The sequence below is a fragment of the Colias eurytheme genome, chromosome 21 (genome assembly GCF_061535395.1).
Source record: "Colias eurytheme isolate Ceu_HAF_F1 chromosome 21, ilColEury1 Martin Lab GWU primary, whole genome shotgun sequence".
Taxonomy (NCBI): Eukaryota; Metazoa; Arthropoda; class Insecta; order Lepidoptera; family Pieridae; genus Colias; species Colias eurytheme.
In genome coordinates, this window is record NC_143000.1 from 990,743 (window position 1) to 1,004,821 (window position 14,079).

The 14,079-nt window shown below is 34.7% G+C and overlaps 1 protein-coding gene across 1 annotated transcript in view; it reads right to left on the bottom strand.

Annotated features, from left to right (window-relative positions):
- Positions 1-14,079, bottom strand: part of sno (Protein strawberry notch) — a 45,866-nt gene that overhangs the window by 30,815 nt on the left and 972 nt on the right. Inside the window, exons 2-13 of the mRNA XM_090114603.1 lie at positions 12,883-12,967; positions 11,424-11,519; positions 10,766-10,867; positions 10,271-10,324; positions 9,063-9,217; positions 8,719-8,797; positions 8,047-8,256; positions 7,442-7,617; positions 6,911-7,072; positions 6,177-6,418; positions 5,693-5,846; positions 3,816-3,950 (exon numbers count right to left, since the gene is read on the bottom strand). Coding sequence (XP_089970729.1) covers positions 3,816-3,950; positions 5,693-5,846; positions 6,177-6,418; positions 6,911-7,072; positions 7,442-7,617; positions 8,047-8,256; positions 8,719-8,797; positions 9,063-9,217; positions 10,271-10,324; positions 10,766-10,867; positions 11,424-11,519; positions 12,883-12,967 — 1,650 coding nt within the window. The remainder of the gene's footprint in view (positions 1-3,815; positions 3,951-5,692; positions 5,847-6,176; positions 6,419-6,910; positions 7,073-7,441; positions 7,618-8,046; positions 8,257-8,718; positions 8,798-9,062; positions 9,218-10,270; positions 10,325-10,765; positions 10,868-11,423; positions 11,520-12,882; positions 12,968-14,079) is intronic.

Sequence of the window (14,079 nt, forward strand, 5' to 3'; positions counted from 1 at the left end):
AGACGTCAGTAAAAGATTTAACAAGTAGACTTCATACAATAGAACAGCATATGAGGGAAAACAACTTGGAAATAAACGGTATTCCTGAACATAAATCTGAAAATTTATTGAATACAATTGGCCAATTAGTCAAGACAGTTGATAACCCCATTGCTCCTGCAGATATCTTGTTTGTCACTCGTGTCCAGAAATTGAATAAGGATGATTCAAGACCTCGCTCTGTTATAGTAAAACTGCGTAATATACAACACCGCGATGCAGTTATTGCTGCTGTGTCAAATTTCAATAAAAATAATTCTGATACCAAACTAAATTCTCATCATTTAGGTATTGGTGGAGCACCCAGCCCTGTTTTTGTATCAGAACACTTGACACCGACTAATAAATCGCTTCACGCAGCAGCCCGGATCAGAGCTCGCGAGAAAAACTATAAGTTCGTTTGGGTCAGGAACGGCAAGATCTATGTCCGCAAAGACGTATCCAGTCAAGCCTTTCAAATACGCAACAGGGATAGTCTTAATATTATTAGTTAGTAACTTAACTTAAAATGTTTTTATATTTTTTTTACTTAAAATTCGATATGTACTACCAAAATGTCCGTGGTCTTCGTACCAAAACCAATGATGTGTATAACGAAATCCTACAGCATGACTACAAATCTATTGCATTTACCGAAACATGGCTTAATAGCAGTATAGCTGATAGCGAAATATTCGATTCAAGATATGTAGTATACCGAAGAGATCGACAAAATTATATTAAGAACGATGGCGGTGGAGTCGTTTTAGCAATATCACGCGACACTCCATCGTATCGCATTCAAAATTGGGAATCGGAGTGCGAGGATCTGTGGGTCATGACTGAGGTATTGTTGAATGGTAAGACAATTAAGTTAGCTATTTGTATTGTGTACCTTCCCCCGCCCGTTAATATCGGAACATTGAATATATTCTTAAATAGCTTGGATAGAGTATTGTGTACTGCTGATAATGTTATAGTAGTAGGTGACTTCAATCTCGGTTTCATAAATTGGAATAGGACTTCACACAGCGATGTATTGATTCCATCTGATTACAACTGTTCTTTGGGTCACAATTTGATAGATTTTTTATCATCTAATAGTCTAAATCAGTTTAATGAGTTTAGGAATTGTAATTCGAAAGTATTAGACCTAGTCATAAGTAATTTATCCAATAGTATAATATCTGTCTATAAGTCAGACGATAGCTTATCCAGAATCGATTCTTATCATCCATGTCTATTAATATCACTAAATAACTGTCGAGATATTAAATTCCTCAAATCAAAATACAATCCTAGACACAACTTTTGGAGAGCAAACTATCCTGCACTTAACAATGAGCTTGGTTCTGTTGATTGGCTGGATCAGTTATCGAATCTGTCAGATGTTAACGATATGGTCTCTGCATTTTACAATATTCTGAATTCTGCTATTAAGAAACATGTCCCAATACGAAATGGATTTAAATCTAAATACCCAAGTTGGATGAGTATTTCATTAATAAAACGCTTAAAAGAAAAAGACAAGGTTAGAAGGAGGTTTCATAAGTATAATAATCCACGTGATAGCATAGAATATAAAATACTTCGCGAGCAATGTCAAAAGTTAACTAATAAATGTTTAAGTGATTATAAACATGCTATAGAGTCTAATATAGCAAAAGATCCTAAAAAATTTTGGCGCTATTTTAAGGATAAATCTAAAACAAATTCTTCGATACCTTCCGAAATGCATCTAAGCGATTCTGCAACCTCCACTGGACTAGGAATAGCGAATTTATTCGCTGAGCACTTTCAGTCAGTGTATACAGCCAGATCCGGTCCGACAAATCATATAAATTATTCCTCATTAAACCACAATAATATTTCAAATGTTTCCTTTTCTGTGACAGATATACTTAAATGCATTCAAAAACTTGACTACAATAAAGGTCCAGGTCCAGATCAAATACCTTCACTCTTTGTTAAACGGTGTGCCAAAGTTCTCGCCCTTCCTTTATCATTGATATTTAATAATTCATTAAGATTTGGTATTTTTCCATCATCGTGGAAAGAAACTAGGATAATTCCACTCTTCAAAAAAGGTGACCGTAGCAATGTTTGTAATTATCGACCAATCGCAATTTTGAGCTGCTTTCCAAAAATTCTCGAGTCTTTGCTAACTCCACTCATCTCTAGACATATTCATCACTCAATATCACCCCACCAGCACGGCTTTGTTAAAGGACGCTCTATACACACTAACATGGTAACTTTTATTTCAAACCTTTCTTATGATGTTGACAGAGGGAAGCAAGTAGATGTTATATATACAGATTTTGCAAGCGCCTTTGACAAAGTCGACCACTCAGTTTTATTACAAAAGATATCATCCTACGGAATATCAGGCCCCCTTCTTAATTGGTTTCAATCGTACCTCAGAGAAAGACCTCTGGTAGTATCAGTTAACGGCTATACTTCTAAATCATACCAGGCAACTTCAGGCGTGCCTCAAGGATCACATTTAGGCCCTATTCTCTTCGTCATATTTATCAACGACATAACTGCTGCTATTAAAAACTCAAAAGTCTCATTATTTGCTGACGATCTTAAACTTTATAAAGTCGTCGATTCAGTTTTTGACGCACAATTGATTCAAAGCGATCTAAATAATATCCAATCCTGGTGTGAAGCAAACAAAATGATCATAAACCCAAAAAAATGTTTTCACCTCATATGCACTAGGAAAAAAAATGTACTTAAATCTAATTTTGTTATCAATCGTGTTCAAATAGAAGAGGTCAAAGAGATGAGGGACTTGGGTATTGTGATTGATGGGAGCTTAAAGTTTAATTCCCATTTTGACACAATTGTTAAAAAGGCGAATCAGATGGTTGGTTTCTTGAAAAGAAACACAAAAGGTTTCCGTTTTAATAGTACCCGGATTATTCTGTACAATAGTATGGCTCGCAGTGTTCTTGAATACGCGAGTGTCGCTTGGAACCCCTACTTCACCGTTCACTCTCAACGACTGGAAGCTGTACAGCGTAGGTTCACTCGGTATCTTGCCTTCATTTCACCTGGCATTTCGCACAGACGCCCTTACTATGATAGATTAGCTTTTTTCAAAATGGACAAACTTCAGGACAGAAGAGTCACCCTAGACTTAACATTTTTATTTAAATTGGTTAACGGAACAATTGATAGCCCAGATTTGCTCAATAGTATAATGTTTAATGCTCCCCGTTCGATTCCCAGAAAACCTATCCGAACTTTCAGCATTCCAACTTGCAGAACAACTCTCGGTTCAAACTCTCCAGTATATCGCTTATTAAGAACCTACAATGAACTCCTCACTAAAGCTCCGAACCTTGATATTTTTCACGATAGTTTGCCAATGTTTAAACGAAAGGTGCACAGATCATATCACATCACGTCTTAGAATTAAGCAATATTGAACTAATATACATATTTTAGTTGTATAAAACATCCTCATTGACTACATTTATCTTCAGTTTTTCTTGTAATGCTGTGTACATCTATAATAGGGTCAAGCATTAGAATATTATTACTCTGTATTTAATATTAAGGAATGATGTATGCGTGATCTGTCGATGTACCTAAATAAATAAATAAATAAATAAATAAATCAGTAATTCAAAAATAAATAATATATTATAAATTATGAGCAAATAATTGCACGCGGGCTGTTCGCTTCCATCGTTCTGCCTCCAGTCAGTCGACGCCAAAGCAAGAGGACACCACACATTTTTCCTGCCTAAAACCCATCAAATACCACCAAACCCCGTCCTCACCTTGGAAGCGATGCACAAATACTTGAAGAACCTCTGGTGCGCGGACCAGAACTGCCCCCACATCGTCTTGCGCATGCGCGCCTCCGCGTCGATCAGCTCGGCCGCTTCCGTGAAACGCTGCATGGCTTCCACCCACTACGGACAATATAAACTTTGAAAATACACTCGAAAAAAATTTATAAGTGTAGTTTAACTCAAAAAATTTTTAATAAAGATTTAAACTACTAAAGGCCGAATTTTTAATGCTTGGATAAAACTTATCCGTCCAATAAAGTATTACTTACACGATAATATTAAAATGTCACGTAAACTGTCAAATACGGGCAATAAGAATACGTTTTTAAAATTGTAGTTTTATACATTATTCGACGAATAAGTTTTATCCAAGCATTGAAAAATGGGCCGCCCTAAATGATGTAAGTATGTAAAATCTTTATTACTTAGTGTTATAAAGAAAGAAAGAAAGAAAGAAAGAAACATTTATTTGACTCCACAATATAAAATTTAAATTAATAATAAAAACACAGGTAACAAGCAGTTTCAAACAAATAAAACTATTAAATAAACGATAAACAAGTAAACAATTAAAATAACAATAGGTAACAAATTAACAATCTTATTAATACAATAAAATAAAAAAAATAAAATAAAATGAGGAAAAGTAAGTGGAGCCAAACCAGGTAGCCACTCAGTATATGTTGCGACACAGTTGCAACACTGATTTTCAGTGGCCCCTCTCTGTAGTGATTGGAGCGGCAGTACGTTCGCAAATATATATTTTAATTAGAACATGTAAATAAAAAACACACGATATACATATACACATAAATAAAATTCACATTTTTCAACAATAACAATACACAATAAAGTAATTAATATCCAGATAAAATGATAATATACCTACATAATATAAAATACGTTAAGACCTAATGAGAAATACGCAACTAAGGTTGGATTTTGAACTCCTGTAACAGGTATTTTTTATATTTAATTTTAAAAGAGTTTAATGTGTTGGAGTTTAATATAGGTGGTGGAAGATTGTTCCAACACTTAGTTGCGGAGTATTTGAAACTTCCCCTGAAGGCAATTGTGAAACTCCTCGGCATGGCAAGTTTACGAAATGAGGAACGGGTGTCATAGGCGCTGCCCTCCCCCATCCAGGTTAGTTTATCGTATAGATATTTCGGGGCTTTCGTTATGACCACTCCAAAAAGGAGTGACGCGAGGTGCAACCGCCTACGATATTCCATTTTAAGACACCTAGCCTCTACCAGGTACGGAGTAATATGGGTCCTGGGAGGAATATCCCAAATGTTATGTAATCGTTAACTTTATTAGTAACTAAGGATACATAATACATACTAATATAATAAAAAAATAAAGATTTATACGTGTTTATTTTTTTAACGAATTGGCTCAAACAGTACAGGGGCCGTATTATGACCTCTTGTTTCCAGTCAGTTTACGCCGTAAATTGGACTGACTGGCAAATTCATATTATGATCGCAATGTCCAGCCATGGTTGGTTTTGAACCAAAAAAATAAACTTTACAGTAAATATAAGTTATACATAAGAATAACACATGAAGTACATATGTACTTGATTTTGCCCGCGGATTTATCCGCTGGCAGAACCGTGCTTTATTCTAAAGTATACATACAATATACCTATTATATTGTTACCTATTATACACCTATATGTATAATAGCCTAGGTGGTGATCATCGTTCGTTTAATTAAATAAGCCAACATAAGGTTATAATAGATAAACTAATACAATACGAAAAATTCTTTCACCTAAGGACAGATACAGAAATCTTAAGGCATAGGCCAAATTTTACTTTTCTTTTCAAAATTATATAAAGGTAAATACCCACCAGCGCTACCGCCTTATCGTACGTATCCCGGAACGCGTCACTGAGCGGCACTTCCTCGATCTTGAAGCTAACGCCGTGGAACGACAGCTGGCGCGCTATGTACATGCCGCGGAGTTTCATGTCCATCGCCACTATTTCCATCGCTCCCACACCACTGGGAAAGAAAAATATGTTTATAATATATGAGACAAGTGATAAAGTAATATATGGTTTAGTAACACTACATTTGGTCTTCAAAAACGGCACTTTAACGCACACACGATTTACACATCAAATTAAGTAATTAAAAAACTACCGAACAAAGCTTTATCAATTTTTAAAGAATATTAAAAATTAGATTACGAGGCGAAAGATGTGGATTCGATTCCCCGCCTCGAAGTTTTTCTATTCATAAAAATTTATAAATTATTTGAATGCTATATGACTAATTAATAACAAAGGCTTGCTCATCTATGTACTAAATTATAAATATATATTTCCTCACCGTTTCTCCACAGCATTGATAAAATCCATGAACGTCGGGAACGGTGTGCCCTCCCCCCATATCCCCAACCGCACCATATACGCCATGTTCCTCGGCTCCGAAGCCCCGGTCGCTGAGGCGTACACAACACGAGCTTTAGGCAATTTGTTCTGTAACTCGAGGGCAGTGAGTCCAGTTTTCGTTGCTTTGCCCGAACCGACCGGGCAAAGGTTCTTCGCTTTGTGACACTCGTCGAACACGATCTGGGTTGCGAGTTAGGGGAATCGTGCTAGTGTTTAAATAAATGACGATATGGGTAAAAATTACGTGGTTCTTTATAATACTCATATTTCTAATTTTAATTATGGTTTTGTGGATTGTCTGAATTTCTATATTTTTAATGTACTCCTAATAAATGCGAAAATATTTGATAATTTAGTAAAATCACTAGCTTTTTGCCTGCAGCTTCACCCGCGTAGTCCTATAAAAACCTGTATAGTTCTTGAGATAAAAAAAATACCTTATGTTTTAATCCAACAAACATACAAACTTTCGCATTTATAATATTAGTAGGTTGTCATAATTTTTTACGCTATTTGGACGTTTTAGCGCTCTTGACGGGTATCATATATTAAGGCACGCACATACGCACGTATACACGCACACACACATAGCTTTTCCACATACACTTTCCACACGCGTATTTTTTCACCTCAGTATACTCCGACCTATATTTTTACACAAAAAAAGGATACAAGTCCGTCAAAGTCCTCGCCGCACCACTGCAGTAGTTGCTTCAGTCTTGTCCTATATTTGGTATTTGCGTGTGTTTCGCCAATCAGCGCCGAATACGTGCAGAAGACCACGCCCTTTTTGACGTTGCCGTTTATGGCGGAGGAGATTTTCGCGTATTTGAACTAGAATTAAAGATGATATTTTAGTTGTCTGTGCTAAAACTGTTGAATGAAAATGAAATGTGGTCAAAGAAATGAAATCGAAAGTAGCATAACTAGTTCCAAAGCCCATAAAATCAGTCCCTTGCCAAGTGAACGAAAGAAACAGAAACATACAGAAAAAGGGTAATAAAAAAGGATACGACTTGTTTTTTTTTATTTATTACGATTTAAATTAAACAAACTTTTCGATCGCTTTTAAAATTCTTATTAAAATACTACACCATTACCCAATACCATAATATGTTTATTTCTGATTTCTGGTCTAGATAAGATTTTTTATGAAATAATTTCAAATTATTTCACAAAATTGATAGCATACACAATACACACCTTGCTCAAAGAGTGCACTTCAATATACGACGCTCCAATATCCCTCAGATCCCGTTCCGCGTCATACTTCAGGTCGTTGGACACAGACACCCAGATGGCCCGTTTGCGTCCGCGCAGAAAGTTCTCGAATATTATACCCGCTATTGTTCGGCCTTTGCCCACACCGGCACCGTCACCTGCGAAATAATATAGTTTTAAAATCTATTTATATAATTATTTACAAGTATTTTATTCGATTTCTTTTATGTTAAGAATATGCGCAGATATATGTTTTAATTTATATTTGATAATCAGAAAAAGTAGTTAACTTTAACCGATTTCTTTTATGTTAAGAATATGCGCATATATATGTTTTAATTTATATTTGATAATCAGAAAAAGTAGTTAACAATCACTAACTGACTGTTAATTACTACTTTTTCTAATAACAATAGCTGACTGCGATTGAAATTACTTATCTATGAATGTACTGTCGAATTGTTAAGATTGCAGATTTCCTTATCTACAATGTTGTTACAAGTGCACACAGCTGTATAATTTATCACACCTTCTGCCTTCATGCTTACCACAGCAAGTTTCACCCACCCTTTTGTCCTAATACTTACCAATAAGGAAACCAGCTCTCGTGCCATCAGGCAGCATATGTCCATGCGCCTGCGACGCATACACGACAGCTTCTAGTTGCAAAGCTGACAATAACCCTCCTCGGACTGTCTCATCAGGTAGTGCGATCTGATAGGACACATCGACCGGTTCTACGGAGGATAGAGAGGCTGTTTCCACCACTGGGTCCGGGTGCTTGCGGCCGAGTTTCACTGCAAGTAGAGTTAGGTGAATATGGTTATATAATAATTATAATTCATGTATTTATTGTAACATCATCATTTGTCCACTTGTTAGTAACAATATGGCTTATTGATGGCTTATTTACAAGTATTAGGATAGATAAGATAGGCAATCTAGTCTGTTTTTTATGTTTATGTATGTTTAGAAATTAGTTACGTGGTCCTTCGAGTCGGATTTGTGCTAATAAGTAATGGTCAACATGAAGTAATGGAACTAAATTAATCTGGTGTATAATAACTTGATAGTTTTTAACTGCTACTTTTACTGCAGTTCTATTGTGGTCCTTCGAGACCGATGAAAATGTGACTCATGTACAATTTAATATTTGTAACAAGTGCATAATGCATTTTGAATAAGAGCATCAGATTTTAAGTCCGATATTTTTCAAAATGAGAAGATTGTGTAATGTGTATTAAACTATTGTCACTTACATTTAGTAGGCATGTAATCTGCGTATGTCTCAGCTACACCCATTTCCTCGTCATCCACTTCTTCCTCATCACCAGGTCCCTGTAATAATAATGAATATATTATTATTTATTTCTCGTTCAAAACCAAATGCTCAAATATTTAATGTCCTTTTATGAATTTTGGTCCTTCGAGACGGAAAAATGTGCTATTTCGTAACCTTAGTAAAAACATAAATCTGTGAGATATATGAATTTGACGAATGAAATGTTTCTTACATTACTGTTTAAATTTAAGTCCTTAGTAGAGTCCCAAAAAAATATTACACTACCATTATCCACAAAGAAAAAAACACACAATATCCTACCTTTTCTTGCTGCCACATGGCCTTATTCTGCCACGCGGGTAGTTGCGCAAACTGTCCGAGCATACCAGCTAAGGGCCCACCCATACCGGACGCTAGTATTTGATTCAGATTCTGCAGCAGGTACGAGTTCATGCCTTGGATGCCCACCATTTCCACTGTTAATGGTTGTATAATTAATGTTTTTTGCGACGTTTTTTGTTAATAAGTCCATTAAAATAAAAGGGGTCTTTAAGGCTGTGTACATTGGACGATGCACGCATGCGTTTATAAGGAAAGCGAAAAACTAAGGAAATAAAGCTGCTAATTTTACAGGTTTTCTCTGAAATGTACCCGTTGCCATATCTGCATATAACAAAGGGTACATTTAAAACTAGAGATTGTCTAATCTAAAAATGAACGCCCCTCCACTAAACTTAATTGTTTCAATGTGTGAGGACAAATAATTATTGAACCACTTTATATGTGTGCGCGCGGCGATTCTACTGCAAACTTTGACTCTCTCGCGCACTGATTTGTCAACTAATCGGGCGATCAGTTCAGGTGCCTAGCATTGTATGGCGGGGAGAGCGCGCTATGTACGGAATGACACGTCCGTTCTGTCGTGCATCGCGTCATTTATGCACTAGTTGGTCAACTGGTGCTGTCGTTCGGGCATGGACTGGACTGGAGGACTGAACGACCAATGAGGCAGACCAATTTGTGTGTATTGCGTCTATAAACGTACTTTGAATGTGAGCGTAAACACAGTGGAGGGGCGTTCATTTTTAGATTAGACAATCTCTACAATACTTTGAGACGTCAATGACGTCATATCTCTATTCTTACAGATTCCCTTATTTTTTGGACAACCGCTTTCGAGGGTCTGAAAGTCTAAGTCTTCAGGATCAATGTATAAATAAAAATTGAATAAATCAAGATTCTAAACCGTAAAAGTCAATTATCTGTAAATGAATGCAATTTTACTCCTTTTCTGCCAAAAAATAGTTTCAATAGCGACCTATTTGCACAATTATTTTAAAATTCTACCTTAAAATCTACGCTATAACATATAAAACATTCCATCTACACAAGTAACGTTTTGCCCAGTTTTTTTTTTTGGAAATCTACCTTAAAATTAGTATCTACAGCGAAATAACATATATCTAGATCAATATAACATACAACATATAAAAGTGTAGAAAGCTACACATAGGGTACAGGCTACTCACTCTGCGCGAGAAGCGAGGCGGTGTTGAGCGCGGAGGTGCCGGGCATCCCGGCCGCTAACAACATTATGTTTTAATACCATTCTCATATTTTACAAGTATTTTAAAGTTGATTTTAATGATATTAAAAACTAAACAATATTATTCTTCTAATTTTTATTACTTGTGGATAATATTATGTGTGGGTGTATTTTACGATCCAACTAAGAATAGGATCGATTCTACGCCATATTGTGACAAGTTCATTCAAACTAAATTATACTTCACATAGTCATTGAAATTCCTATTATTAATTGGATCGTACATTACATTATTATTTTTTTGTTTGTGATTAAGTAAAAACTTGCTGTATAACTTTTAAAATGATCCAGTTTCCTTTTAATGGATCACAACTACTTAACTTATTACAAATATCTTGAAATTTGCAATATATTCATGTTTTTTTCACAATCAAAAGATAGTTTTTCCTATTTTATACAAATAATATAGATATCCTACCTCCTCTGCCCAGCCCAAGACTGACAGGTTTTGTTAGCGAGCTGGCCGGTATCCTGATGGGTTTCACATTTGACGCGTGACCGAAAGCGACACCTAGCGGCGCTGTAATAAAGATAAATAATGTTTGTATTTTATTGGATACTACGTTTCCGCCCGCGGCTTCGCGCGCGCAGTCACAGAAAAACCCGCATAGATCCCGTTCCCGTGGGATTTCCGGGATTGTGTCATTTTCCCGGGATAAAAAGTAGCCTATGTCCTTTCTCGGTTATCAAATTATCTCCACACCAAATTTCATGAAAATTGGTTCTGTAGTTTAGGCGTGATTGAGTAACAGACAGACAGAGTTACTTTTGCATTTATAATATTAGTATGGATTAAAGCATATACAAATAAGCAATTTGATAATAGGTATTTTCTACTACCTACAACTTACCTTACTTAAAATGTTTATTTTTTTCAATCCTTCATTTCTAAACTACATAAATCTTAATACAACGAATATTTTGAAATCGATTTTATGCGTTTATTTACAAAAAAATCATACTAAAGTGGTAATATTTTACTTTATTGCTAAAAAGTTCATCTTTTAATTCAGTTTTCTTCTATTCTATTCTGTGATACACCAAAATCATAAATAAATTTTGTAACATAATATTACCTGCAAAAGGATTTGTGGTAGGTTTAACAGTAGCAGGGGGTGGGGCCGGTTTCTTGTCGCCCAGACGCGCCGCTGCAGCCAACGTCTTTCCGCCGCCTAAAATATGATTTTAACATATACAAATATTCAAATAACGCTATTGGAAAGCGTAATAATCAATTGATTTGATCAAATATCCAGTTTTCTTAGTAAGCGACTACATCTAATTTTTCTATTAATCCATCAGTCCTCGGAATCACAGACACAATAGAAAATCTATTGTGTCGCGCCCCGATCGGGCCTTACGGTGGTCAATGGGTTAATTTTATCTATACCTACTAATATTATAGAACTGTTTGTTTGTTTTTACACCCTAATATCAGGAACTACTGGTCCGATTTAAAAAATTATTTCGGTGTTAGATAGCCCATTTATTGAGGAACGCTATAGGCTATAATCTATCATCACGCTAAGACCAACAGGTGCATAGCATCTCGGGGCACAGATAGTTCTAAATTAATAGTGAAAACCTCCTTTCAATAACACTAAGAATTAATTTCACATACAACTGAATGGAAGTCATTGCATTTTGAAATTATTGAGGCACTAAATATTTTATCTATTTTTTTATCATTGTTTTGATGTAAACACAGATTGTTTAGCCTTTTGTTTTCAGTGATAAAAGATGCTTTATGTAATCTATCACATTTAAATGAGATATTGGTAAAGTGGAACTTACTTTTGCACAATATACCTCCAATAATCAGATTACAAACAAAATGACAATATGTAGTAACCATAGAAATCTAAATAACAAGACACATAGAAGTGCTATAATGTCATAATTCGTATGAAAACCGCTGTCGCCAAAATCAACACATTCAAACCGAAAGCTAAACAGTACACACAAGTAAACTATGCCTTTTATTGGACAGCTTGATTTTAGTGAAAACTAACTTAACTATTAAATTAAGCTTTTGAATATGTATCCTAACGCACGAATTTACGGTTTATTTTAGAATAACATCCCTAAGTATATGAGACTTTTTGCTCCAATACGAACAAACGTGATAATAAGAATGGTCGACTGTCATTCATTGTTATTTCGATTACTATGGTGACACTCGTAATACTTGTAAATATTCTATAATTTTAAGGAAAAACGGCATTTTTTCTAAAAAATAATATTTTCCGATGAAATATTATTCCTTTATAAGTATAATTACAACTTGTGGAAGAATTTCCGCAATGGGAATTGCTGAAACACACCATGTATACACTCATACGTCTCCAGAGCAACTGAACAGTGACGAATGCACTGGTGATGTGCAAATCACCTGAGTGGCGACAAGGTCACGCACGCTTACGACTTCTAGTGTCTTGTTATTTAGAGTTCTATGGTAGTAACATATTTTAATTTTCTTTCATTGATATAGCTTTTCTATTATGTACACTTAATATTACAAGTAGTTAATCATACCTGGCACTTCCAAATTGTCTGGATCCTCATCATCATCGAAATCGGAATCATCATCTGAGGGTGGATTATCACCATTACGTTTTGACTGCAAAGTTGGAAAAACAATTTAACATGGTATTTTAAATTAAAATCTTCTTATATATAAAAATGAATCGTAAAATGTGTTGGTAAGCGCATAACTCGAGAACGGCTGAACCAATTTCGATAATTCTTTTTTTATTATATTCCTTGAAGTACGAGGATGGTTCTTATGGAGAGAAAACGTAAACGTAAACCTCTAGTTAACTATAAAAATTACTTTAATTATTCACATACTATAAAAATGTAATAGGATTTGTTATTTACAAGGGCTTTTCTTCATTCCTAGCAATTTTATTAACAATGACAAAATTATAATCTATGTAAAATATTTATTTTTACAATTCTCTATCTATTTAGGGCCGATTTTTCAATGCTTGGATAAAACTTATTCGTCGAATAATGTATAAAACTACCATTTTAAAAACATATTCTAATTGCCTGTATTTGACAGTTTACGTGACATTTTAATATTAATTGTGTAATACTTTATTGAACGGATAAGTTTTATCCAAGCATTGAAAAATCGGCCCTTAGATAAACAACAATAATTATGAACACATAGAAAATATCTTTCAATATACCTTTCAAATTCAAACATATTACAGTTATAAATGACTAACCAAGTCAAAAATAGTCAAAACTATATAAACAATTTTATCATTTATTTTTCTTATAAGTAATTTATATTATCATTTATTACTGAAAACAATTATTCATCCTTTTTTTCTAATATTGTTTCCGCATGGACATGTGATAAGACCATGTGGGAGTTAGAATTTGTTTGTTCATTCATGAAATCCATAGGACACCATATTTTATTTTAAATTGATAATAATGATAATATTTTTGCATTACAAGGTTTCATTGTTGCACCCTCATATTACTGGGTACTTTTTGTACATTCCATCTGTTCATTTTATCATACTGATATCACTTCTCTTACATTTAAATTAACATCAACAATGTAGCAGTATTTCAGTGTTCATAGCAATGTTTGAGTATGCAACTTCGAAATTCTCAAATTGATTCACTATCATTCATTTTTGAATGTGTTATATTATGCTATAGATGAAACAAATTATTCCAAGCCTTAAAAAACTATTCAAGACAAATGCG